At 34.9% G+C, this 27,631-nt stretch overlaps 1 protein-coding gene across 7 annotated transcripts in view; it reads right to left on the reverse strand.

Annotated features, from left to right (window-relative positions):
• LOC106874430 (1-phosphatidylinositol 4,5-bisphosphate phosphodiesterase epsilon-1) overlaps positions 1–27,631 on the reverse strand; it is a 1,217,386-nt gene that overhangs the window by 366,543 nt on the left and 823,212 nt on the right. For 3 of the 7 annotated variants that reach the window (XM_052978428.2, XM_052978427.2, XM_089347150.1), the window contains one exon: positions 7,211–7,294. The exons of the other annotated variants lie outside the window; for them this stretch is intronic. In XM_052978428.2, coding sequence (XP_052834388.1) covers positions 7,211–7,294 — 84 coding nt within the window. The remainder of the gene's footprint in view (positions 1–7,210; positions 7,295–27,631) is intronic. 7 annotated transcript variants of the gene reach the window in all.

The raw sequence follows: 27,631 nt of genomic DNA on the forward strand, positions 1-27,631 counted from the left end.
GATAAAATGATCAACAACGTGCTGCAAATCTTAAAGTGACTGACCACAGGTAAAACAATTCTTTGCCAAAGGATTCCAGTAAAGACAATGCAGTGGATTACTGGCCTATCACTTGCCTGCCCCTGATGTGAAAACTCATGACAGGAACTATATTTAATTATGTGTATGACTTATTGGAAATGAATGACAAACTGCCAGTGGAACAGAAAGGAGGCAGAAAGAAAAATCGAGGAACAAATTACCAACTTTTGATAGACAGAATGGTACTGAACGACTGCAAGAAAAGACTTACTAACCTGGGCATGGCGTAGATCAATTATAAGAAAACGTGTGAAAATCTTGAGCTTGTACAGGTGTCTGATAACATAAAAATTTTATTTTGAGATCAATGAAGAACTAGAATACAGAGTTAACTTCATGTGGAAAATTTTTGGCGAGAGTTAACATAAAGAGAGGCATATTTCAAGGAGACAGCCTATCACTATTGCTGTTTGTAATTTGTAGGATATCGGAGTACACCTTGAAAAGTGGAGTAAAATTAAACCATCTGATATATATGAATAACTTAATGATCTTTGGGAAGACCGAACGTGAAATAAGTGGCCCAGTTTCAACAGTGCAGATATTCAGTAAGGATATCGGAATGGAATTTGGAACTAAAAAGTGTGGTATGTTTATAATACAAAAAAGCAAAATAGAGTCGTCTGATGGTGTACAATTACCCAACGGCGAGAAAATCAAGGCTATCGAGACTGATGGATATAAGTATCTGGATATTTTGGAATATGAAAAAATCGAGGAAAGTGAAATGAAGGAGAGGTTTAGGGGAGAATATCTCAGAAGAACCAAATTAATTATAGGAAGTAGGCTCAATGGAAAAAAAAACAAGATCAGGGCAATGAACACATTGTCTGTTTCTTTAATGCGATATGGTGCAGGTGTTGTAAGGTGGACAAAGAACGAATTTGAGGAAATGGGCAGGAAAACTAGGAAAGTGATGACAATTAACAAGGAACTACACCCCAAAAGCGATACTGACAGGCTGTATGTGCATAGGAACAGGAGAGGCAGTGTGTTCATAGGATTCAAGATCTGTGTTGTCAACGAGAAGAAAAGTCTGGGATAGTACGTTAAACAGCAGAGTGAATCCTTGCTGCCCACTGTTAGAATCAACAATATAATACCTACCGAAAATGCGAATCATTTAAGAAATAAGATAAAGAAGAAAGAGTAAACAACTGGAAAATGGAACCACTGCATGGGCAATATCTCAGAGAAATCGAAGGAAAAGACAAGATCAACACTTAGAGATGGCTACCAATAATTGTCAGAGCCCTAGGAACAGTGAGTAAAAATTTTGAGAAGTACATGAAATATAGGGGCTGCAATAAGGATGCAGTACTTGCAGAAAACAGCACTGTTGGAACCACACAAATACATCGGATTGTGTTCGAAAAATAAGGGATGTTACCTTAGTTTACTGGTAGCGAACAGCTGACAACGTCGTACATCTCCAGCCGGAGGCGAAGGCAATTTTTATTTGTCTAGTGGCTGTAGCAAAAGAGGTAGTATGGTGGGTCCGTTTGAAAGGATTAGAGACAGACACTTTCCTTTTTGGCCAAGCTATCATCAATTTTTTCAAGTTTCACTTGAAAAGGAAGTTGAGGGTGGAGAAGGAAGTGTTGCCTTGTAGCAAGTTTGTTGAAAGGTGGGTGAATGTTGGAAGAATGGCCAGTGTGAAAGGACCAAATCTTAGCGTGCACCTGTTGTCAGCTGGGCATGCTATATCTATAATCCAGCATCGTTTACTTTCTTTCTCAATTAACACTATGTCTGGTTTCCTACTCTCTATGTCATGGTCGCACTGAATCATAAGTGAGCTAGTAGTATTGTTAGAGTGTCGGAATAAATGCTTAGAAGGTATTTCGTGCGTCTTTACGTTCTAAATTTAAATTCCACCGACGTCTACTTAGCCTTTCCTTCTTTTCGAGGTCGATAAAAATAAGTACCAGTTGAGTACTAGTGTTGATGTAACCGACTTTCCCCCTTCCTCAAAAGTTCAGTCATTGTGCCTATAGTAAAAAGATGGCCGAATCGGTAAATTGCCGGAAAATTGTCTTACTAGGTCGGCTTTAACTTTTATATTTCAATATAAATATAGTACAAGTCAAATACTGTGATCGATTCTATCGATTGTTCAGTTCCACCCCACTACACCCATGGAACAGTTTGCAGTCTATAAATCAGTTTCAACAGCTTCTTTGCTGACTATTAAAACAATTTCAAGAGTTAAAATTTATTGCAAATTTCTGAAATAAATAGAAATTGATGAAATAAATAAAAACAGCAGTGAATTTTTTAAAAAAACGTCATCAACCTCAGAAAAGTGGGTTTATCTGCGATGTTCAAATTGAATGCAGTGTATTTGTATCAATTGGACAGTTTATGTAAGGGCCATTTCATAACTATAACTGTGCATTGTGGTTGTTTTCACTACGGCAGATAGGTAGGTGTATTGCTGTACTCTGAATGGTCTGAGAGTCTGGCATATTTTGTCGATAAAATATCTGGTAGTTGGTCTTTAAAGCATTGAATTGGCAACATTGCGCTCCATTCACGACCAAATTACAAAATACCAACCCAAAGAATATGCATTATTTTCTACAATAAAATGAACGCTCACACAGAGTTCATGTGTATCGGCGTTTGGAAATTCAGAGTTTTTATAAAAGAAATATTGCCTCCATTAGAAATGCAAATTTCTACAGGAAAATGTTCACTAACTCACACACAGACACACAAACACGCAGTGAAGCACGCACACACACACACACATACACACACACACACACACACACACACACACACACACACACACACACACACACACACACACACACACACACACACACACTTATAGTTTTAAGAATATTACGTTGATGATTAAATCATTGATTCTGATATTTGATTTAATGTCGCATGAAACACAATCCCACTGGACTGCCAAATAATTTCAGAAAAACAAAGCTGTTGCCGCTATTCCCACGAGTCGTTTTTACACAAGTATATAATGATCTATTCTCCCGCTCCTTCAACAGTTGGTTGAACAGCAAATGTAATTGTAATTTGCTGTATGCATTTATTTTCACTCTCATTTCATATTTCATGTGCTATGAAAGATCAAAGCAATACCTGGGAATGCAAACACACGCACTAGTGAATTTGTTCAATAAAATACTTTACCTCACAAGCACACGCACAACATTTTCAGATACGGAGCAAAGATTTTATCTTATATAAATAGCTGTTCACAGCATTGGAATCTCCAGAGTAAGAGAAACATTTGCATCTCACTATAAAATTGAGTTCAGTGAGAATAGTTGGTAAATAGTGCCAACACAGAAATTGCTTTGATTCATTTTCGATAAATCTAAATCTAGTAGTTTCAGGAACCTGGTTTCTGGATTATGTATGAATCGGTTCTTTCATATATAAATATCGGTTCTTTCACACGCACACACACATACATCTATACATATATGCATACATACATGTCTGCATGTATGTATGTATGTATGTATGTATATACATATATGTATTATGAATATGTACGCATATACACACACGCGCAAGTGAATAGCATTGATTTTTAGTAGATTGATGCTATAAAACTTTAAATTTGTAGAATCAAATAAACAATTTCCAATATATTTCTGGTACTTATTTTATCGATTCCGGCGGAATGAAAATCAACTACAGAGGAATTTTTCACACACAAAAAAAAAAAAAAAATTAAGGATGAAACTAACAGCTGCAATGCATTTTGATCAGCATTCTACTGTTTCTGTCATTCTATTCTAATTTTCATTATATTCATAGCTTTTCCTACCTTCATACCATTTGTATTTATCTATTAGTATGTAAAGGGAGTTATTTAGTTTATCAACATTAAAGATTGTGTATATATATAATGAAAGCGGTTAATATTTATTTTGACTTTCAGCTGCTTAGAAATCGGGAGTAAAGTGTAAATTTCTTTTAGACCCCTATGATTGTTTTAAGTTGCTTTTCTTTTGCCTCAGGTAATCCCTGAATGAGTACATTTACGATTGAATATGCTGAAACCGTGATCATCTTGTCTAGTTTTCCATACATAACATATTATCAAAACTGGTATTCATTCTTTTAAGACAGTCAAATCTCGAAATTAAAAGGAGTTTTGACCACTGTTTTTAGCAGGTTGACTGACCACGTAGAGGCCCCATCATTGGCCACTAGTCTTAAAACTAGGTTTATGAGAATTTAGATCTTTTAGATATTATCGAAATGGTTTTTAAAACTTACTGCAAACGGTTGTGGCATCAAAAAATCGTGACCGGCTCATTAGCAATTTAACTCTGCAGTCTTGCATTGTTCAGAAACCGGTAAAATAAGATTATATTACTAAGAAACGAAGTTCAAAATCTTCAGACGAAAATATTGTTATTATATAGTTTTTGTTTTCAATACTCGAACTATTAATATTAACTTGCGTGTTAAAACGTCTTACATAAAGATTTATGTAATCTAATTTCCATTTTTGTTTCGGTAATTCCCGGGAGTATTTTCTTCAGATTGTAGCTTTGTTCTATAGCATTTGCTTTGTCAGTGTAAAGGATTTTGCCCCATGTTGTAAGTAGGTATCTAATAAATCCTTGTTTGAAATCATAATACGCGTAAGAGTAATTGGTTAGGTTGTTGTATAGCCCCATGATTAATACCCATGATTAATGACCTTTCTGTTGCAAAATAGTGTATCAAGGTCTATATTTTTTAAGATAGTAGCATACTATTTGGCTGCTATTTCTAACAGGTTGAGCCACTGTGGAAACCATCTTCCGTCGGCCTGTATAGTTCAGTTTCTTGCTGGTTAAACGCAGGTGAACTCTTATGCAACCCATTTATCCACAAAAATGTTCCAGCTTTAACCATTTCACCCTTTTGTTAAGTACGATGCATCAAGCACTACATTGTTCCCTATTATTTGTTTATCTTTTTTAAAGATGAAAATGTCTAATTTAATTTGAGAGTTGATATGGAGCGATTGCGTAGAAGCTCTCTTTTTATTTGGTTCGTATGATTTAGATACAAAACAGAAACCGGTTTCACGATGCCGATATTTTAGTACCCATAGTTTCAGTAAAAGCTATCAACATTTAAAAACCTGTTTCTGTTTGTTACACATGTTTATTAAGGATTGATTGCTGGTTATTATTTTCTGCATGCGATTCATGACGTTAAGATCGTTATTTTTCTACTTTGCTAGTGCAAGTTTTAAATTCAGACTTAACCTAGGGAGATGTTTATATGTTGGACTAGTACAAATATGGAGAATCGAATATAATCGAAATGCAGTGTAAAAGCTAAGAGAGAACTCGTAAGCGCACGCACGCACGCACACACACACACACACACACACACACACACACACACACACACACACACACACACACAAACACACACACGATGTTAATAAACTAAAATTTGTTGCACTGGAATGAGTGGAAATTAGGAAGGAAGTGACATTCATACTGACCAGTGTTAAGGAGTTCAAACTGAAAATTGGCATCAGTTTGAGATACCTTTTCGTTGTTATGATTAGTAAAGAAATTTATCAGTGTTCGACATTGTTCGCCAGCAATATAATATTTTATCAATTTGGATATTTAAAGAAGCAAACAGTAGTTAGCGTTAGATACCCAATTTTTCCATTGGATGAATGATGTTCATTTGATTAAACTTAGAAGAGTCGCTTAACATTAATGTAAACAGTCACAAGTGTAAATATGTAGTGAAGTGCTATCAAGAGGATTTTGCAACTAGTTTTGAAAATATTACGACTGTTTCCGAGGTACAAAATAATCATACCTAGTGTTTATAAAACTCTAAATGACATCAGAAAATCAAATATAAATAGAAAGCTGTCTTTTTCTCTTTCTTGTTGGCTAGAAATTTTAGAAATGATTGAGCTTGTATTTTGTCAAGTTCATTTAGAATTAATAATATCTTAAGCGTCTAATTTACATCTGTCAAACATTTTATGGCAAGGATGTCTAGAAAGTTGAAATGTATTTTAACTCTAGAAAGAAACTCTAAGTATTTTATTTTCTAGATAATAGCAAAATTTAGACGTAAATAACTGGGATATTACAAATATTTTGACTATTTAATGATCTTGTCTGCTAAAATAAATATCAGCAGGGATGTATCTGCAGCTGTCTTTAAAGAAGCAAACACATACACACATACAATGTAAGGTAAATCATGAACCCTCATGATTTGCGCTTTCAAAAATACATAGAACAAATAGAAAACGTTACTCCATATGTAGAGGTATTTAGCTAATGCCAATTCTTTTTCTTTTTAATTCTTAAATCAAACTTTTGCTAAAAGCAAGTTGTTTGGCATTCCACATGATGTCAGGGCATATACCACAGGAGGTCAGAGGAGCGAGCTCTGAATAGTTGTCTTAGCATTGCTTAGTTTAGCTGGACGTCATTTTAGTCGTAATAATCAGGCCCATATTTCTCTCGTGCTACTAGATTCGATTTGTAGCCAGACTATCACTTCTGGAGGGTTTGGAATAATCTTAGAAGGTGGAAAAACTCATATATACTATACTGGGTATAAAAGACATGAATCTAACAAATCTAATTATAAAATTAAAACAGCTGAATATGATGAGATTTTGGAATTAAAATATGTACTGTATCACATCTGTATTATGCCCTCTTGTTTCCAAAAGTTTAGGTAACTTTCACACTTTTTTTTATCATAGATCGAAGGTGAGATCTGTTTGTGCCTTTTTTTTTTATCAAATGTTTAAATTTATATAATTTATCTGCATGAGTAAATATAGCTGTTATTCTACTCATCACGAATGTAAGGACTGCGTATAGTAATTAATAAGTTGTGAGTTACATAGTTTTAGAAAGGACAAGTAAAGAGGATCAAGTGTAGCTAAAGAACTTAAACCGAGAATTGAAGCTGGATCGTGGACTCTGAAACGCCAGAAGTTTAACATCAACTGAGTACAAGAGCGCAATGTATAAAAACTGATATTTTCAAAATAAGCACTGAAAATATAATATTGAGGATTAAATTTCATTAATGGCGCATATATTTCTAGCTAACCGCTTGACAGCAAAAGGATGTATATAACTGTACATACCTTTGTGTCATTCTGTCTAGCTACAGCATCTGTGACAATTAGACAACATACAGGATCCTTACAACATGAGCCCTGATTCGTTTCCTGTGAAAAAGAGTAGGGCATAAGAGTCTTTTGACGTGATTAGAAACCAATCGGCTCGCAGGCTTATGTTCGCTCTACTACTACGAATAAGCAGGTCTCCAAGATCAAAGATGATCTTGAATGCAAGAAAAAACAGAAATGTGTTTGGATATTTTTTTGTATATTTTTGTTTTTGTCATTTTAAGTTTGGATATTTTGTTTTCTTGATTAATTCAAATTTTCGTTCACCTTTAAAAATATTCAACAGTAATATTACATATCCGTAAATATATATAAAAATTACCAATCATTGTTACATGTATCTTGTTATTAAATGCTGGTATTGATAATTCACTATCTAAATTAATTCAATTTTTCTGAATGTAGGTCAATATTGATTTGACAACAGTTATATATATTTCGTTGTATCTCGGAAAGAAAATTATGCCAATAATAAGCACGCGTAAGGTTTCTATTTCACTTCCTTTGCTGTTATTGGCCCATTCTTTAATCATTCAACCAATTAACTCATTGATTTTTAGATTAGCCTTTCAATCAATCAACTAGGTTTGTCAAAGTCCGAGAGCATGTCATTGACGAGGTCGTGAATGGAAACGAAAGGACTTTGAAAATTCTAGTTGATTGATTGGTAATCAAACAGAAGATGTGTTAATTGGTTAAATGGTTAACCAATTGACTAATAGTAATATTAATTGTGAACCAGAAGCAGTGTGTGTTTAGTATTGGCATTATGACTCTCCCGAGATACAAAATAATCTCTTTCAACATACGACTTCACATCAAGTATCTTGCAAACCAAATACATTATATATACATTATATACATATCACTAGGTTCAACCAGTGGGCTGTGGGCTAGCTCTAAAGAAATTGCATTTGAAAATCGAAGCTCAGTATCTGTAGATTGGTCTTCGGTTACCTTTAATTATGAAAATGACACAATACTTGCTACATTAATTCATATTTTGTTTTTGTTAAGATTAGCTTCGATTCCAAGAACAAGAATAAAGCGAATAATGAATAGATTAAGAATTCTTAATCTACATACTAAATAACCTAAACTTGAATTTATTTTTTTTTCAAATTCAATTTCGTGTGCTAACAAAAACCAGAACTCCATTTCTATCGGCATTATAGACAACATGAAATTTAATTCATTTCTCTTCTAAGATAATTTTGCTATTTTATCAGAGCAATGCATTTTGTTTTTGTTTCTGAATTACCAAATTATATTTATAAATGTGTGTGTGAATACATACATACATACATATACACACACACGCACGCACACACATATCCAGACATACATACGAAATCACTGCTTATTTTCGAAGTATGCTGAAAAATCACTGGTTTTACCAATGACATATTTACATAAAAACGCGCATACATTATTTCTAATTGGAAATTCAGAACCAAAACAAAAGTGCAATGCTTTGTCAACAAATAAGTAAATATGCATATGTGCGTGTGTGTGTGAATGTATGCGTGTGTATGTATATTTGTTTATAAGTGTATATATGAATACATATTTATGTTTAAATGAAATAAGCTTAAGTGGTATGTATGTATTATATAGTATATACATGTTTAAACCATATTTATATACATGAACTATATATGTTTATACGCGACTTCCAAAAGGACAGAAATCAGGCAGTCACAGTCAGTGGTGCCCTCTCTAGGGAAACACATACAGTTACACTACAAGCGTGGAATCCGATGGATTATATGCTTTAGTTGAACAAAGACCTTTTAGATATATCCTTACTCAAGGAAAAAACTGGAGAGCTTTCTTCTAATGCTTTAGATGAAGATCTAAAATACAGTAGGGGTGGATTAATATCCATTGTAAGTGTACAGATTTTTCATATGGTTTTTAATCAACAGTAATTATTAGATCAGCGAGTATAATTATTTTAAGTCCACAAGTGGTAAAATATTGGACATGTCCTTCTTGAATTAGGATGTGTCCAAAATTACCTTTATTTATAAAAAGGTGCAGTCACGTTTGAGCAGAAAAATTTTGAAAATAGATTTAGTTACACACCAAACACGAACAATCAATATCAAACATACCGACCAAGAAATCTAAAGACACATGCTCATTCAGGAACCTTAATACATGTCTACTAGACAAATCCTACAACGAAGAAGCAATAATTTATGAGGTAGAGGCCACTGTAATATAACCCGATCTAATAGAAATACAGGAACGTTACATAGCTAAAGCAGAAGGAAATATATGCAAGGAGTTTATAATCAATGTCACTCTTTTAAGCATAAAGTTAACGGAACAATACAATATTAGTCCACAACACTATAACTAAAACAAAAAAGGTCTTAGACTACAAATCTTGGAAAGCGCTCTAGAATCTATCAAACTGGAAGTAAACGATGCAACCATGTGCACAGTGCCAAAGAAGAAAACCCTCAAAAGTCCTTCAACAAGACTTTCATTTAAATACGTGATCATAGAGACTCGGGAAATGCAAAGACCTATTATACAAACGGGAAGCACCACTTTGACCTATTTAGAATTACATATATGCACAAACTTTTGCTGATGTATAAAACTCAGTATATCTTTGTTGTCTCTTCCTTCAGCTTTCTTCCATCATTCAGTAACAATATTTTGTTTTCCCTTCTTCAGCACATCTACGTGTAACTCAACTCTTATTAACGGAGTTTAATCTCCAGTAGTCACATTCGTCTGTTCTAAACAGTTACATCATTTTTCTTTGAAATCCAATAACATATTTAAGGGAAGTAATTTGTATTTTATCCGAGAGCGGGGGAGATATTTGCCTTGACGCAGAGTAAAGTTTAGTATTTTTCAACATATTTCTCGTATTATTCTTTACTATGTGGAAAGAAGAAGGAATCTATGAAATTAATGGAAGCCCACTCATTAACCACGTATTGATTTATAATTACGTGAGTATAAATATTTGTAGTTGATTTTGTGGTTACAGTTTCATTATTTACGCTGGTGAACTGTAATTTATGGTTTTAATTCTAGATGAATAAGCGTAGGTTTCCATCAGCATGAAACTTTGGGTTCCCGAAAATTAATATAAATTCAAACAAATAGAGTGCGCGCGCGAGTGCATTTGTGCGTATATTGTGCAAAATGAATATATATATATATGTATCGATCGGGTAATAGATTATGATTGATCTGCCATTATATAGAATACAGTATAGCAAAAATTTACATATGCATATATCACATGTATCATGTACATGTTGTTGAGACAGCATGTCGATGTTGCTATGTAGGAAATAGTTGTTGATTACTCAACTTATAAAGCAGATAAACTATTGATTGTAGAACATGCATACTTCAAAACAAATAAACTACTGTTAGTGTATATAAATTCCGTTTTTGTTAAAATTTTAATTTTAAATGTACGCTTTTGAGTTTAAAAATCACATTTAAATGGACTTTGTTATTTTCTATGATTATTACGTTGAAATGTGAGGCATTTCACTTGACTTTTTCAAGAACGAAAATACCTTCAAATAACTTACTTCCACTACTCCCTCAGCAATCAGGAAATTCGCGTAAGTCTTGATATTTCGCTAAAATCTCAGTCCTCGAATGTTTCCAACATATTTGTCTATGTTGAAACATTGCACTTGTTGAAGTCGGTTTGTGGTCGTACGATAGTATATTGTAATGCTGTCTATTTGTTTGTCTGATAATCCTCACCCTTACACCTCAAGTAATAGGCTATGTCCATTTGAAAACAATTTAACCGATATTGTTTTCTAGCCTGAAGATATAGTGTGTGTTAATTCCACAGTGACCAAATTCTACTTTCATTGCTGGCCATAATACATAGTGTAATTTCGTTTTGCTATTGGAACATGAGAATTCAGAACATTTTTATGAAGCTCATTAACGATTTCTCCGCTTAACCTTTGTTGCAGGAGAGGTGGATGTTGATACAATAGTTGCAATTCCTTTTAAATCTGAGACAATCCGTTACAGAGACGCCAGCATCCAGTAGTTTTCTAGCTGGTTTTCTCTTGCTGAGTATAGAAGTCGCGCAAAATACTGGTTGTATACTGTAATTGGTCCCATCATTCCGAAGGTTTTATGCTCAATTTTCGGTTGCTCGGTCTCGTCACATCTGGTCATCTGATAGACATGTTTACTGTGAATAGATGGAGTCTAAATCGAGAGAGATATCCTTTTCTGTCTCCTTTGAGAACATAATATCAACATAGTTCAAGGGTGTTGGCTACTGTTGGATGTTCTAATTCAAACTCTGTTTCATTGTAGAAAGCAATGAAAATGTCGTGGATTCATGCAACGTCTCTTGAGTAGGCTAGTACAGAGCATCATCCATGAATCTCGGGTCAAATGTGTTGGTGAAGTGCCGCTCAGAATGCAGTACTCGGCGTTTTATACCACAATCACGAGACATCCACTACTAACGTACACAGTACATAAGTATACACGCCTCTAGGTATATATAATAAAATATATACGTAATTCTTATACAATTAAATGTATACATATATACATATATGTGTGAGTGCATGCGTGTTTGTGAGGATGTATGGACACTCACTATTACCTGCTCAGTATATATGTACATAAAAATATACATACGCGTTTACCGTGTACATCCGGTGTCCTTGCCTAAAGTAAGAAGCAACTAAAAGGATGGATATGAAGAAGGGCATCCAGCTATGAAGCACTGCTTCAAAAATTCCTGTCCAACTCATGTGAGCATAGAAAAGCAGACATAAAATCTATGATGATAATATACACAGCATTAAGTAAATATATAGGTATGTGTGTGTGTGTGTGTGTATGTGTGTGTGTGTATGTGTGTGTGTGTATGTGTGTGTGTGTGTGTGTGTGTGTGTGTAATATGTATATATCTACAATATTTATCTTTCTTTCACACACACACATACATTTATGTGCCCATATGTAATTGTGCGTGGCTAAGAATTTCCCCTTGCAAATATCAGCTTCCAGATTGCATTCTGCTGCGCAGCACCTATTTCACCTGTTTTCTAAAATAACCTAAGATTGAGTGGAATTCGGCAGACCGAAACGATGCTATGCAGAAGCCCGGGGAATGGAATTGAGCCGAAGGACGAGACAATGGTGTTAAACTTTCCAACGGAATAAGCCGTCCATTGAAGAACAAGAATTCTCCTCCTCACTAGCATTTTTGTAACGGTTGGAGTCGAGGTTACATTAAAAGATATGCATACTTGCCCGAGGTGCCATGCTCTGGAGTCTGACTCGGAATTACGTCGTCGTGAAAAGAACGGTTTAATCATACAGCTATAGCGACTTAGCAGCCTTTTCTAATAACGAATAATAAATCTGACATGGATGTAATATAGTAGCTATAATAAAACCGGACGTGGAATTTATATAGTGGATAGATGTCAATGTTATCGGTTGTACTTAAATAAATAATGGTTCCTATACAAACATATTTTAACTGCTCATCAATAATATAATACAATAGAAATATAATTCAAACGCTCTTCCGTAGCTGAAATTATGCGCAGAATCTGGGAGCTTTCTTTATATTTGAGCGTTTTAATAACTCTACAATGGAAATTTAAAAGAGATACAGCGAAGAGACACGAGTCCCTGTTTTAAGAAGTGGGTAAATTTTGTAATAACTTGCTGACTTGAAAACACACCAAGTGTACAAACTGGAGAACCAGAAGCAACAAAAGCCGATCACTCAGTTATGAATGGTTCTGTTTTACAAAAATCAAACAATTGAATATATCACTTGTGCAAGATGAGTAAATATCGATTGGGTAATCGATTAAGTGATTGATCTGCTTTGCATTGAAAACAATATAGCAGAAACATAATGGGTAACCGAATACGAAATCTTTTATTTTCTTTCAAAATACAACTTTATCTGCATTTATTGAAATATTTCCTTTTATTTGATGACGACAAATAAGTAGGTATAATTTCTAAGGATAACACGATAAACAGATAAATATATTTTATATGAAATATATATAATTTTCAAAATCTATTTTGTATGCAAGATATGAAATAATTATTAAGTCTGAAAAGCCTCTGTAACATAAACGTTTTTGGAAATCTTAAAAAATATCTAATCCAAGTATATAAATAGCTTGGAGGGGAAAGATCTGCATTAAGAAACAATTTACACTTTAACAGAATGAAACCAATTATCAACGAATAAAAATACGCCATGAGAGACTCGCTGAGTATTGATTTAAAATTTCTTTTCAAAAGATAAAGTTTTGAATTTGTGATACAATTGAAGATAATTAATATTTGGTAAATGTTGGAAAAAGGAAAGTTTTTCAAAAGAAGGAAAAAGCATTTCGGTTGTATAAACTCATTAAAAGTAAAAGATAAACAGAAACAATTTCTATATCAAAGGCTGTGGAAAATGTAACATGAAGTAGGAATGATGTGCTTTTGCAAGAGCGAAACGTTTTAGTGGCAGCTCATCGTAAGATTCTCAATGTAAATCTCTCATATAAATATTTTAAATGATCAAGAGACGAGAAACATGGGTATAAAAGACAGTTTATAAAATTATCAAAAGAATTTATAAAATACATCATACAGTTCTCTTTTTAATGTTATCTGGGTACAGAAACCACTTAAGTGCCATTACTTGACATCGATTTCCTGATGTAGAAATCCATATAGTAAACTAACAAATTTATGAGTCAGTTAGTTTTAAAAGCCGTTTTTACTCGTTCTTATAATCTAAATTATATCAGAACTTCCGACATGCAGTCGTATGGCTGACGACACAGTTTAGTCCCCCAACTACCTTGCATTAGCATCTTACATTAAACTGGAAAGAAAATTTTCTCTTTAGACGGCTTTCAAGTAGAGATTAAGATCCTTCAGGCGGTCAGTTGATTTGTTAGAAATTGTAAGCAATTCTTCCATAAAGCACATTCCTACTGTGATGGAAAAAATGAGACATGTTGGGTAATGAAGAACGCAGTATGTAGTGTCTAAATGTATGAATGGATGGTCATAGTCGGATCGTATTAATCATATGTCTGTTTGATCAAGGCTGAAGAAGGAGAAATTAAGACGAAAGGAATTAATTCACTTTAGACTTGAAAGAATTCAAGTCATAAGAAGGAAGAAAATGAAATGGACGAGAATTCTGAAGTCTGGCAATTCGAGAGAAAAAGCTGCGACCATAGAAAGACTTGCTTGTTCGTGGAAGCGCATCTGGATGAAACCGTGAGTTTTGAGTGAGGCGAGATGACACAGAATGATCTAGGAGTAAGAGAGAGAAAGTTTATCAAAGCACTTCCTCGAAAAGAATAAGATACGGTCGATGCGACAAAGGTTGTAGAGTTGAAGCAAGAGAGAGACCAATCAAATTAGAGTCCCGCTTCTGAACCCGTTTGAGGAGATCCAAGTGACAAGATGGTGCATCTCTCCAAATATGACTACGATATCCCATACAAAGACGAATTGTAGACTTGTAAAGATAAAAAATAGTCCCAGATGTAAAGTAGTCATTTGACCTATCCAGTTATACAACCTTACGAGAAGCAGACCAATTGACTCTAAGACCCCCAAGAAAGACAAAGTGAGAAAGTAAGACCAAGGAGTTTCAAAGAAGACCTTTTCTCTTGTGGTTTGTCTACTTCATTTTGTGATACCTAAGACCTATAACTCATGAAAATAGGGGGAAGATAGAGATCCCGTTTCCTACTGAAAGTTATGAATTTGGTACTGCCAGGGTTGAAAGTTAGTAGTCACTTATCACTTCATTTCGTAACTGTCTGCAGATCCACCTCAAAGTTAGCAGCAAATTCCAACCGTTTCAAGAAAGAAGGAGAGATAGATAAATAGATAGATAGATAGATAGATAGATAGATAGATAGAGAGAGAGAGAGAGAGAGAGAGAGAGAGAGAGAGAGAGAGAGAGAGAGAGAGCCAGAACAACCGAAATAAAGAGTAGCATCCTCAGTATAAACATTGATAAATTGAAGAACATTGACAAGAAGATCGTTGATGTAACGAAGAAATAAAGTTGGACCAAGAATAGAGCCTTGAAGAGCATGGGCATTGATAGAATACTCATAAGAATAACGCCACCCAGTGTCACACCCACACAACGACCAGAAATTCATGATCTGATAAGATTAACGATGTTTCCACATACACAACAGGCAGAGAGCTCATGAAGCAAAGCAGCATGCCAAACCCTAGCAAAGGCTTCGGATATATCAAAAGTTATAGAATTACCCTCTCCTGATTTTTCCATAAATCGGTAGATGCGTTCTGTAATAACAGTCAGAAGATCAGCAGCAGAACGAGAGTCGTGGACACCATACTGAACATTAACAAGGAATCTCAAACTTTCAAGAAGCTCAAACAACCTGTTGTTGACAAACCTTTCAAAGATCATTAAGATATGTGGAATTCATATCTCATTTCAAATAGATTAGGATTAGGGCGTAAGACATTAGGATTAAGTCGCACTCAGTAAGTTGGAATTCCAAGACAAATATATAAACGGAATTTTAATTTCTTTTGCAATATAAGCATTCTTTTGCTGAAAAGCGTCAACACTTAATCATCTTCCGGCTGGGAAACTTAACGGTATATATGTGTTTTAACTGGCCAGCATGACTCTACCATGATGTAATCGTGTACACAAACACACATACACAAGCATCCATGTATATACGTGTGTGTGTGTGTGTGTATGTGTGTATGTATGTGTGTAACGCTGACGAAGGCTTTAAATTCGGCTTTTACAAACTGTATTGAAAGAGAAAAACTTATATTGCGAACTAATTGGAATAAACTGCCGGGATCTGATGTCGAGAGTCCCAAAACTTCCAAAGCCACAAAAATATTACTGATGATGCATCTCAGAGAATCCATGAGATGTACCTTGGAAAAAAACCATTTAATTTAGGTGGGTTAAGTTAGATAATTGACGATGAAGAAGATTGATAGACGATAGAAGACTGAACTGGGTAAAAAGGTGAAGATGACGATAGCGACTGAGGAGGTCGAAAGAAGATGTTAGTGAATCAAATTAGAAGTAGTTTAAATAAATGTGTCCGTATACGGCTGATAAGAGGCAGTGTAAGTAATTTTTCTCCTTAAAATATTGTAATTTAAATTTGCAATTTAAATTTGTATAACTAAATTATTCTAAATATTGTAATTTTGCTTTTTGGTTGCTTTGCAAGATTCTTGATGTGAATTCGTGCGTTGAAACATATTTTATTGTATCACAGAAGGGTCAATATACCAGTAATACGCACACTCACTGCTTCTTTTTCACGTGTCTTATTATTAGGCACTCGGTTAACTATTTAACCAACTAACTAATCGTCCGGTCAATCAATAACGTCCTTTCATCGCCGTTCACGACAGACATGGAGCAGTAACATCATGATGCTAATGACGTCATTGGCATATTGACCATTCAGAAATACAGCAAAACTGTATATCTATCTATAATTAACAATTCAATATTCAATAACAAAATGCTTTGTTATTGAATATCATATAACCAGCTGTGTTTTTGTTAAAGTTTAAACTTAATACCTAGTTATAATAATATGTATGTACTATGTTCTTTAAACCATAAGTGTATGTGTTGTCATTCGGCAGTATTGGTAGTTGTGTGTGCAGAGTCTTCTTAGGGCATTTAACAACGTTGATGAACAAAACTAAATAAATGAGGTTCAAACTATTTTATATTCTATGGTGAAGTGAGTGAAATAATTGGTCGATTAAGTGTGCTCTAAGCTAGGCTGTCGTTTGCTTAAGCCCACTTAAAACATTTTACGTACAAGCAAATGCAGATATAAACCTTCTGTATATACATTGCAAAATTTTTATAAGCATGTGTAGGATAATAATTCCCCTTCAGTGATGCAACTGGTAACAACAGCTATAATTTTGCAATAGTCACACATTTAAAGTTTTTACATAAACAAAATCCTAACTTTCGTTTGAACTTATACATAAAACACATGGCAATAAGGTATTCAGAGCAGTTAAATTGTTAATCAGAAACAATTTTGGATTTCATAGTTTAACGATAGATTTTAACCATAAAAACTACTTTTCTCCAATACATACTTAGTCCGCAATACACGCGTGCGCGTGCACTCATACACTCTCACAAACACACATACACACTATTCAGCTTTCCTGTGTTTTTAATTCAGTGTCTTCCTATTTGAATTCTATTTCATCTTCGAACTACATACCTATATTAGCCTTCTTACAAATTATTTAACTACTCCCGGCTCAAATAATCTCTATCTGTCTAACTGTCTGCCTGCCTATCTATCTATCTATCTATCTATCTATCTATCTATCTATCTATCTATCTATCTATCTATCTATCTATCTATCTATCTATCTATCTATCTATCTATCTATCTATTGTTGTTGATCATATGTCTCCATTTTGTTTACTTTAAATTATATATATATATATATATGTGTGTGTGTGTGTGTATAAATTTTTTTATTAAAATATATTAAACTATGTGAAACGAAGGCATTTCTCTTGCACTTATGATATATGTTTTCCACATATTTTCAATCTATGATTCCATCTAAGAATACCTGAAGAAGGAATGTTATTCCGAAATATTATCAGACTATGGCTGACTAAATTACGACAGGTATATAGCCCATTGTTTGTATCAGAGTGCATTGTTGTACCATTCAAAACTCAGTATTCTTTACAAACAATACGCAATGCTTCAGGCGAACTACAATACTCTCCTTTATATATATATATATATAATTGAGAAATTATATATATAGCGGTATCTAAACTCACTCAAGATATCTTTAGTGAGACTTTTATTGATGTACCTGAAGATACCCGCAACGGCTCGAAACATGTGCTGTACCCAATAAAGTCTATTACACATTCCATCTCCCATTTTATTAATGATATATATATATATATATATATATATATATATATATGTATATATATTGAGCGTCCAGTAATACAATATCTGTATCCCGTCCGTGCGTTGTTGGTTTTTTGTTGTTTTTTTCCGTCGCTTTTCTTGTTTGAACTCACTATATATATATATATATATATATATATATATATATATATATATATATATATATATATATATATATATATATATATGTATATATATGCGTGTGTTGCTGCGAGTAAAGTGACAGAGAGATAGGTGTGTGTGTGTTCGTGTATATGCATATATCCGCATCTCTAAATAATGATATATGATGATGACTACATGTATGATTTCATCTATACTTCACATGTACTTAACATGTATTGGCCTTTGTCTTTCAAATCAATTCTTATTGTTAATGTATACATATCAAGGGAATAGTACTTGTACACATTGTCAATAATTCATCATGTGTTTGAGGGTGTGTATTTGATTAAACACTGATTTATAGCACTATAAAATAAACAAACAGATATTGTGTTCTGTTCAATGTTTACTGGCTGAACTAGATTTTACTTAGCGACCTCAAATCTATAGATATAGATAAATCTTAATCTATTTGAAAGTGTGGCTAATGTTGTTTAAACCAGTAATCTAAACAATCTACTGTGACACGTGTAATGGGTTATTCTTCTTTTATGTATACAGTTCCGTAATTCTCTTTCTGTGTTTGTGTGTGTGTGTGTTGAAACGGCCTTAATGCACTAATACCATGGCATCCTTGTTACACACACACACACACACACACACACACACACACATATATATATATTTATATATATACGCAATGGCCCAGTTGTTAGGGCAGTGGACTCGAGGTCATAGGATCGCGGTTTCGATTCCCAGACCGGGCATTGTGAGTGTTTATTGAGCTAAAACACCTAAGGCTCCACGAGGCTCCGGCAGGGGATGGTGGCGAACCCTGCTGTACTCTTTCACCACAACTTTCTCTCACTCTTACTTCCTGTTTCTGTTGTGCCTGTAATTCAAAGGGTCAGCCTTGTCACACTGTGTCACGCTGAATATCCCCGAGAACTACGTTAAGGGTACACCTGTCTGTGGAGTGCTCAGCCACTTGCACGTTAATTTCACGAGCAGGCTGTTCCGTTGATCGGATCAACTGGAACCCTCGACGTCGTAAACGATGGAGTGCCAACAACAACAATATACACACACACAAACACATAAATTAATGTTTGTCTTAATTGAGAGGGCTGAAACAATGCGCGGACTCGCGTCTGTGCTTCTACATTAGATGCGACTTGTATATCACCTTTCAACCTCTTGGGGTCGATAAAATAAGTACCAATTTAGTACTGAGGTCGATGGAATCGACTTACTCCCTCCCACGAAATGCCAGGCCCTGTGCCTATTGTAGAAACGATTATTAAAAAAAAGGTAGAAAGGCTTATGATACGACTTTTCTTTTTCTTGCCCATATCTTAACACCTTGTTTTCTTTTGGCGGAATCATTTCTGTTGCAAATATATGTGTTTAATTTCTGCTTTGAGAATAACTCCTTCCCTCTCTTCCAGTTTCAACGCCTGTGTAATGAATTAAAGGTATTGATGTTCCTTCTCGAGTAAAAGATAAAAAGATGCGATGTGGTTTCAATTTTTCTGTTGAATAATTTCAGTGATTTCTCGTAGTAACGTTTGCTTAAAATGTCTTAGAATTTTCGGAGGAAAGAAAAAAGAAAAACATAAAGTACGAGTCTCCGCCAATGTGGTTGAGCTTCAATTTTTTCCTCCATTTCTTCTTAACCTTTTTGATGTCAACCTGTTTAAGAGTACTCCTGGTTGTATGGCATAGACTTTGCGAATAGTTAATTCGTTAAAGAGTTAACAGTTAACAAATCAAAAATAAGGGGAAATAGAGCTAGTGCATGCGTTTATTTTTGGCATAATACTCTCAAGATATAACAAAAATTAAACCTTTCATCAAAATTTGATACAAATTTATGTTTCAAACTCCAGCTAAGTAATGTCAGGATTATTTTACAAAATTTTTATTTTAACAAGTATTTGATACAGAGTTAGTGCATTTCAACACAAATACGGTAATGAAAGAGTTATGCTACTTTGTGAGGAATCTTGTAGTAGGCAAGTTAGTGATCAATAGAGCACACTTCGTCCAAAGGAATCCGCATAACTACAAACTAGTACCGTACTAAGGTTAATTTTTATTTACAAGATGCGGCGAGACAACAGGTATTGTCCCTTGTTTCACAGCATAAACATGGCTCGTTCAGTTACTCTGAACTCAAATTCTAGCGTAAGCGAATCCTAAAGTGATACTTTATTACATCACTTCCCTCTCCGCATTTCTTCATAAATGAAGTTATTTCATGGTTTTATTAAGTAATCGAAGAGAAGTTCTTTAAAAAAAACTGTATTCAACGTAAATATGATCTTAATAGAACAATAAAATAGACCAGCTATTATGTTGGTGGACGGACGTATAGATTGGTTACAACTCTCTTTAATTTACTTCGTTTGTAGATAAAATGTCAATAATTAGATTGAACGGAAACAGATTTTATTAACTACTTCTTTCAAAGAATGTCCTTTAAAGAACCGGATCTGAAAGAGAATCTTTCTTAGTCTAATTACTCGGTAAAATGCTAAACGTACCATTGGAGACAATAAAAAACATTCTGACATTATAGTTTAATAAATGTTCAATACTGGATGAAAATAATGCAATCATCAAGATGATGGCTTGCTATTAAATTGCCAAATTGTGAAGTCTGGGGTGCCATGGAGAGCATTTGATTAGAATTGTGTTGCTTAATCCCTTAGCATCCGTTTCACATAAATTGATTTCTTATTTAGACGCAAGGCAATTTCTGTGTCAGAGCAAAGCTGAGAACAAATCTTTGTATATTAATCGTATTGAGTTCGTTGGAAGATAGTGCAATCCGAAAGCCAAGCGAAATATATGTGACTTAACTGGCTTCAAATACTGAATTTTTCAAAACCGTTATAAATTTACTCGTGAAAAAAGTTGAAATGAAACCTTTATTGCCGTCGGTCAAAACAATTGGCTGTCATGAACTAAGTGAAATCGCTTGCACCACGTCACGCGGCTCAAGTACAAACACCATTAGGATTGGGGGCCAATGAAGAAATAATATAGACGTACAAATGCACGAACGTGCGCCTGAGATATATATATATATATAATATAATATATATAATATCAGGCGTGACTGTGCGGTAAGAAGCTTCCTTCCCAACCGCATGGTCCCGGGTTCAGTCTCACTGCGTGGCACCTTGGGCAAGTGTCTTCTACTATAGCCCCGAGCCGACCAAAAGACTTGTGAGTAGATTTAGTAGACGGAAACTGAAAGAAGCCCGTCGTGATATATATATATATATATATATATATATGTGTGTGTGTGTGTGTGTGTGTGTGTGTGTGTGTGTGTTTCTGTGTCTGTGTTTATCCCTCTACCACCACTTGACAACCGGTGTTGGTGTGTTTGCGTCTATGTAAATTAATGTTTCGGCAAAAGAGAAACTTATCCCTGCCCCCAAATTGCTGGCCTTATGTCAAAATTTGAAATCATTATTATAATTATTTGATGAGCTGGCAGAATTGTTAGCACACCGGGCGAAATGCTTAGTGGTATTTCGCCCGTCTTTACGTTCTGAGTTCAAATTCCACCGAGGGCGACTTTGCCTTTCGGGGTTGATGAAATAAGTACCAGTCGAGCACTGGGAGCGTTGTAATTGACTAATCCCCTTTCACGCAAATTTCATTATTGAAGGCGGTGAGCTGGCAGAAACGTTAGCACGCCAGGCGAAATGCTTAGCGGTATTTTGTCTGCCATTACGTTCTGAGTTCAAATTCCGCCGAGGTCGACTTTGCCTTTCATCCTTTCGGAGTCGATAAATTAAGTACCAGTTACGCACTGGGACGATGTAATCGACTTAATCCCTTTGTCTGTCCTTGTTTGTCCCCTCTATGTTTAGCCCCTTGTGGGCAATAAAGAAATAAGAAACATTAGCACGCTGGACTAAATGCTTAGCGGTATTTCGCCCGTCGCTACGTTGTGAGTTCAAATTCCGCCGAGGTCGACTTTGCCTTCCTTCCTTTCGGGATCCATAAAATAAGTACCAGTTGAACACTGGGGTCGATGTAATCGACTTATTCCCTCCTCCAAATATTTCTGCCCTTGTGACAAAATTCGAAACCATCATTCTTCTTCTTCTTTTCTTCTTCTTCTTATCTTCTTCTTATTATTATATACTCGGATCGCATGATCATGTATAAGTGCAATTGTAGCGGCAATAAGGTTATACTTGTATGTGTGCGCGCGTGCGTTTTACATTACATATTACAATAGATGAGATATATCTATATGTATATAGAAATATATATACACACATATATAAGCATACACATAGATGCACATTTACATATACATGTACGAGTCTGCACGTCTATGTTTGTGGGTAATTGTTTTCCTTGCTGTATAATAAACTCCTGAGAATTTAGGTGGATTTATTTCACCGATTAAAGGAGGTAAAAAATATGAGGCGATGGTTTTTATGTCTTTAAGTTATATAGTATAGAGATTTTCGTAGTTGAATTAGTAATGTGCTTAAAACAGAAATAAAAAAATTAATATTATATCTTTTAGGTTTTGCTTAATGCTTTTTTTTTGTTTCATTAAATCTTTTCGGAAATTGGAATCATTCGGTTTTTTTAAAACATTTTTCACGTTCAGTTTGGTTACGTTTTTCTGTTTATGCTTAGAAGAGTCTTGTTCACAAACAAACTGTACAGTACACACACATTCACAATAACACATACATGTACAGATACATACACGCACACACACACACACGCGCGCGCGCGCGCGCGTATACACATATAGAATGTATAAATGTGATTCAAATATATATTTTTATGTATATTATATAAGTTTTTATCTATCTATCGATATAAATATATATATATATATATATATATATATATATATATATATATACATACACACATATATATATATACATACATACATATATATATATATATACTTTATATATATAAACATATGCATGTGTACATATGAGTGTAGATACTTACACGCATATATGATTATTATTGTTTACCGTCTTCTTATATCTATATTTTTTATAGATAAATATTGTTCACACACATACACACACACACACACACACACACACACACACATATATATATGTATGTATGTATGTATATATATATATATATATATTTGCTGATCCCTTAATTATGTTTATATATATATATATATATAGATAGATATACATACATACATACATATCTATATATATATAGATATACATACATACATATCTATATATATATATATTTGATCAAAACGGTTGTTGGTTCTGAATTTATTTACTAGTATGTATACTTTGTGATCTTTCTTGCTATGGAGATCAGTGGGAGTAAAGTTTAACAGTTTCAGCCTCTTTACGCAATTCTCTCTCTCAGTGCATAAAGCCATATATAGAATTTTAAATACTAGGTGTATATCGTGCACCTTAGCTCACATTGTACACACAGACGTACCACAAAAACACACTCATATATATTAAACTATATTGTGCGATTAAACTTTAATTTCATGGCACATAAGCAGTGTTTTGAAGTTGATGAGTATTTATTTTTTTTATTATAAACCGAATTTCCTGTCACTGGACTTCATAGGTAGAAATATCACACAACACATACAGAGAACGAAACAGAACTGTAGAATCAGTTCATATATTATTTAAATATGTATTCTTACACGTACTTCAATGAAGATAATGACTCCATTATGTAATCCAAGCCAGGAAATTTTTATGGGCATTTTCTTTATCAGAGATTCATATCGAATGATTTGGTGTCAATTATTGACAAAGTGAAGCTCTAGAATTGTTAGCACGCCGGGCGAAATGCTTAGCGGTATTTCATCTGTCAGCACGTTCAGAGCTCTAATTCCGCCGACGTCGACTTTACCTTTCATCCTTTCGGGGTCCATAAATTAAGTGATAGAGAAACACTGGGTCGCTGTAATCGACTAATCTCCTCCCCCAACTTTTCAGGCCTTGTGCCTACGGTAGAAAAGATTATTTTCATTGAAACATGTGTGAGATGTCATAGCTAAATAAGTTAAATTATTTATGAACTGACTCTTTAGTTTTCATTTTTCTTTCTCTGTATATGCATGTTTTTGTATAATAGGTATATGTGTGTGTGTGTGTGTGTGTGTGTGTGTGTGTGTGTTTAGGTGTGTGCGTATGTATCCATGGAAGCGTGAAAGTATGGCAGTTAGGTTAAAATTTTTTTAGCGTAGCTATGTGGGTCTTGGTTTGATACCTGCGTGGTATCTTCAGCATGTGCATTTCAGCTCTGCTTCGGGTCGACTCAAGTCTTATGATTGAAATAATTGGAATATTTTAATGATATGTAGGCACCCTGCCTTCCGAACGGATGTACCTGTAATTCAAAGAAACAACCATGTCACACTGCGTCACGCATATTCTGCTTGAGTGTTTCGTTAACGTTACCGATGTCTATGGAATTGTCAACTAGCTGCACAATTCAATAAGTAGGATTTTCACTTTATCTAACCACTGAATGCATAGCGGCTTTTTTTCACTGTTACGCCCGTCATGCAAGTGCACATATACGGGCGCACACATACATTTAAACTATAGAAATTCACATAATATATGTATACATAATATTTCTTCGATCCACACACACACATACACACACACACACATACACGCACATACACATGCATGCACACATACACGCGCACACGCACGCACGCACACACACGCACGCACACGCACGCACACGCACACATGTACGCGCGCATGAACTCGGAGGAAAATCTCTAAAATATCGTCTTCATTAAGTATTTGGTAGGTAAATCAAGCCATCTCTTTCCGATTTAATGTCGTCGGCCTAATATTGGCGCAAATCCGATCAATAATTAAACAGAAACGGTCCTATTGAGAATCGAACTTCTGCTACAATTTCGACTTACTAACCAGGAAGTTGTTACAACTTCCCAACGGTCTCTCTATCTCCCCCCCCCTCTCTCTCTCTCTCTCTCTCTCTCTCTCTCTCTCTCTCTCTCTCTCTCTGAATGAATGGATATCATGTTGTTTTATCGTTGTGTGTATTCTCTTTCTAGTATCGATTTAGTTGCCGAAGGCTCTTCAAAGGTTTGGAATGTAATATTCAGTACATTATTCATGAAACGAGAAATCGGCAAGATTTATCTCAATATGTCCTTCGCTCTAGGAAAAAATCATGTTATTATATACAATCTGTTACCACTGTTATATCTGTGTAGTATGATCATGATAAAATGAATACAAGCAGTGAGGACGATTGTGCACGCACACAGACACATACATAGATACATACATACGTACTAGCTGTTGGACCCGGCGTTGCTCGTGTTGAAGTTAAGCCCACCTCTGACCTTGTATTGAAATCTTCTACGTTTCCCGTGCCAACTATTACCCATCAAGATTTTATATCTGGTTCGGCAGGGATTTTACCCGATTAACGCTTTCGACATACTCCTACATACTGGACCATCTGAAATCGCAGTCAAACTTTTGGGTGTACCTCGACCCGTTGAGAGTGATGTTTGTTTATTTCGCTCCCCTTGATTCCACCTTCTGTATAAAATTGATCAACGCGTCCAATCTCAGGACAATCTGAAGAAAAGTGTGAAGATTATGTCATAAAATAAAATCCATGTGACCATTTACATGAAAATATAAAAGTTACGGCCAAAAATAAAATCCCTCTTGGTATTCGCACGCAAAATGCCTATTGATTTTATAAAACTACTGCTCAGGCGCAATTATCGACTTTTTGTCAACGCCATGTACTGACATAAACTCACTGGCATGAGTCTCGCTCACTCATCTATTTTCATCAAAATCGGACAAGAAATGCAAAAGGTGCAGGAAAAATAACATCGTTATGGGAATTTCTATTCAAGCGCCCGATTGAGCTCACAAAAATCGATGCCAACTGAGCATTATCGAGTTTTCGAAAAATTCCGGCCTTATTTGAACTTCAAGGCATGTGATCTACCTGTGTGCCAAAATCATTAAAATCGGTTGGACGGTGTGGGAAGAGTTAGATTAACCCCAAACACACACAGACAGACACCGTTACACATTTATGTTTATAGATGTACGTATGTGCATACATACGTACACATACATACATACATACATACATACATACATACATACGTATGTACATGTACATACATAATATATAAATACATACATGCATACCTAAGGACATATACTTACACACATACATACATACGTTCGTACACACAGATACATATATATGTATGTACATACATACATGCATAGATACATAAGTACGTACACATACATACATACGTACATGCATACGGACGCACACAGACATCCACACATACATTCATACATATATGAATAGTACGTACACACAAACATAATACAAGCATATGTACATACATACATACATACATATTTCAATCGTTAGACTGCGGCAATGTCAAGCGGTGGTTGAGGCAAAAGTACAAAGACACACAATAGCGCGCGCGCACACACACACACACGCACGCACTCGACAAAATTCTTTCAGTTTCCGTCTATCAAATCCACTCACAAGGTTTTAGTCGGCTCGAGGCAACAGCGGAAACACCTGCTCAAGGAGCCGCGCAGTGAGATTGAACCCAGAACCACCTGTTTGTGGAGCAAACTTCTTACCACACAGCCATGCTTGCGCCTATATATGAGACTGTCTATACTTTAGTTGATTTGTCGGACTAAAACGTTTCAAGGTAGAGCACCGACTAAAACTTTTCAAGGTTGTGCATGGCACCAATTCAATGATTGAAACAAGTAAAAGATAATTTATATATCTAGATCACGATTTTGCCTTTCACTATTCCACGATCGCTTATATAAGGATTCATTCCGTCTATACACTTGTTCTTTATAAATGAATAATTTTATACCAAATTATAAAACGTCATGATTAATACGTACTGAGAAAAAATAGTGATACTATTTTTTTTATATCTGATGTAGAGAAAAGAAGTTGCAAAAATGGAAGCCGCAATAGCAACAGTGTATTAGATCTATCTTCCAAAATATGTGACTCGTATCAAAGTTAGATGTCCGTATCTATTGGAGTGAATGGTGCAGAACATGATAATTTCTGTCGGGTCAAATATGTAATTTGGCTGATATTCAGCCATTGTATCTTAGAGCTATGCAGACATAAACTGAAGTAGGTTCATTATATTCCTTCAGTTGATCTT

The sequence above is a fragment of the Octopus bimaculoides genome, chromosome 2 (genome assembly GCF_046866305.1).
Source record: "Octopus bimaculoides isolate indiv1 chromosome 2, ASM4686630v1, whole genome shotgun sequence".
In the NCBI taxonomy this organism is placed as follows: Eukaryota; Metazoa; Mollusca; class Cephalopoda; order Octopoda; family Octopodidae; genus Octopus; species Octopus bimaculoides.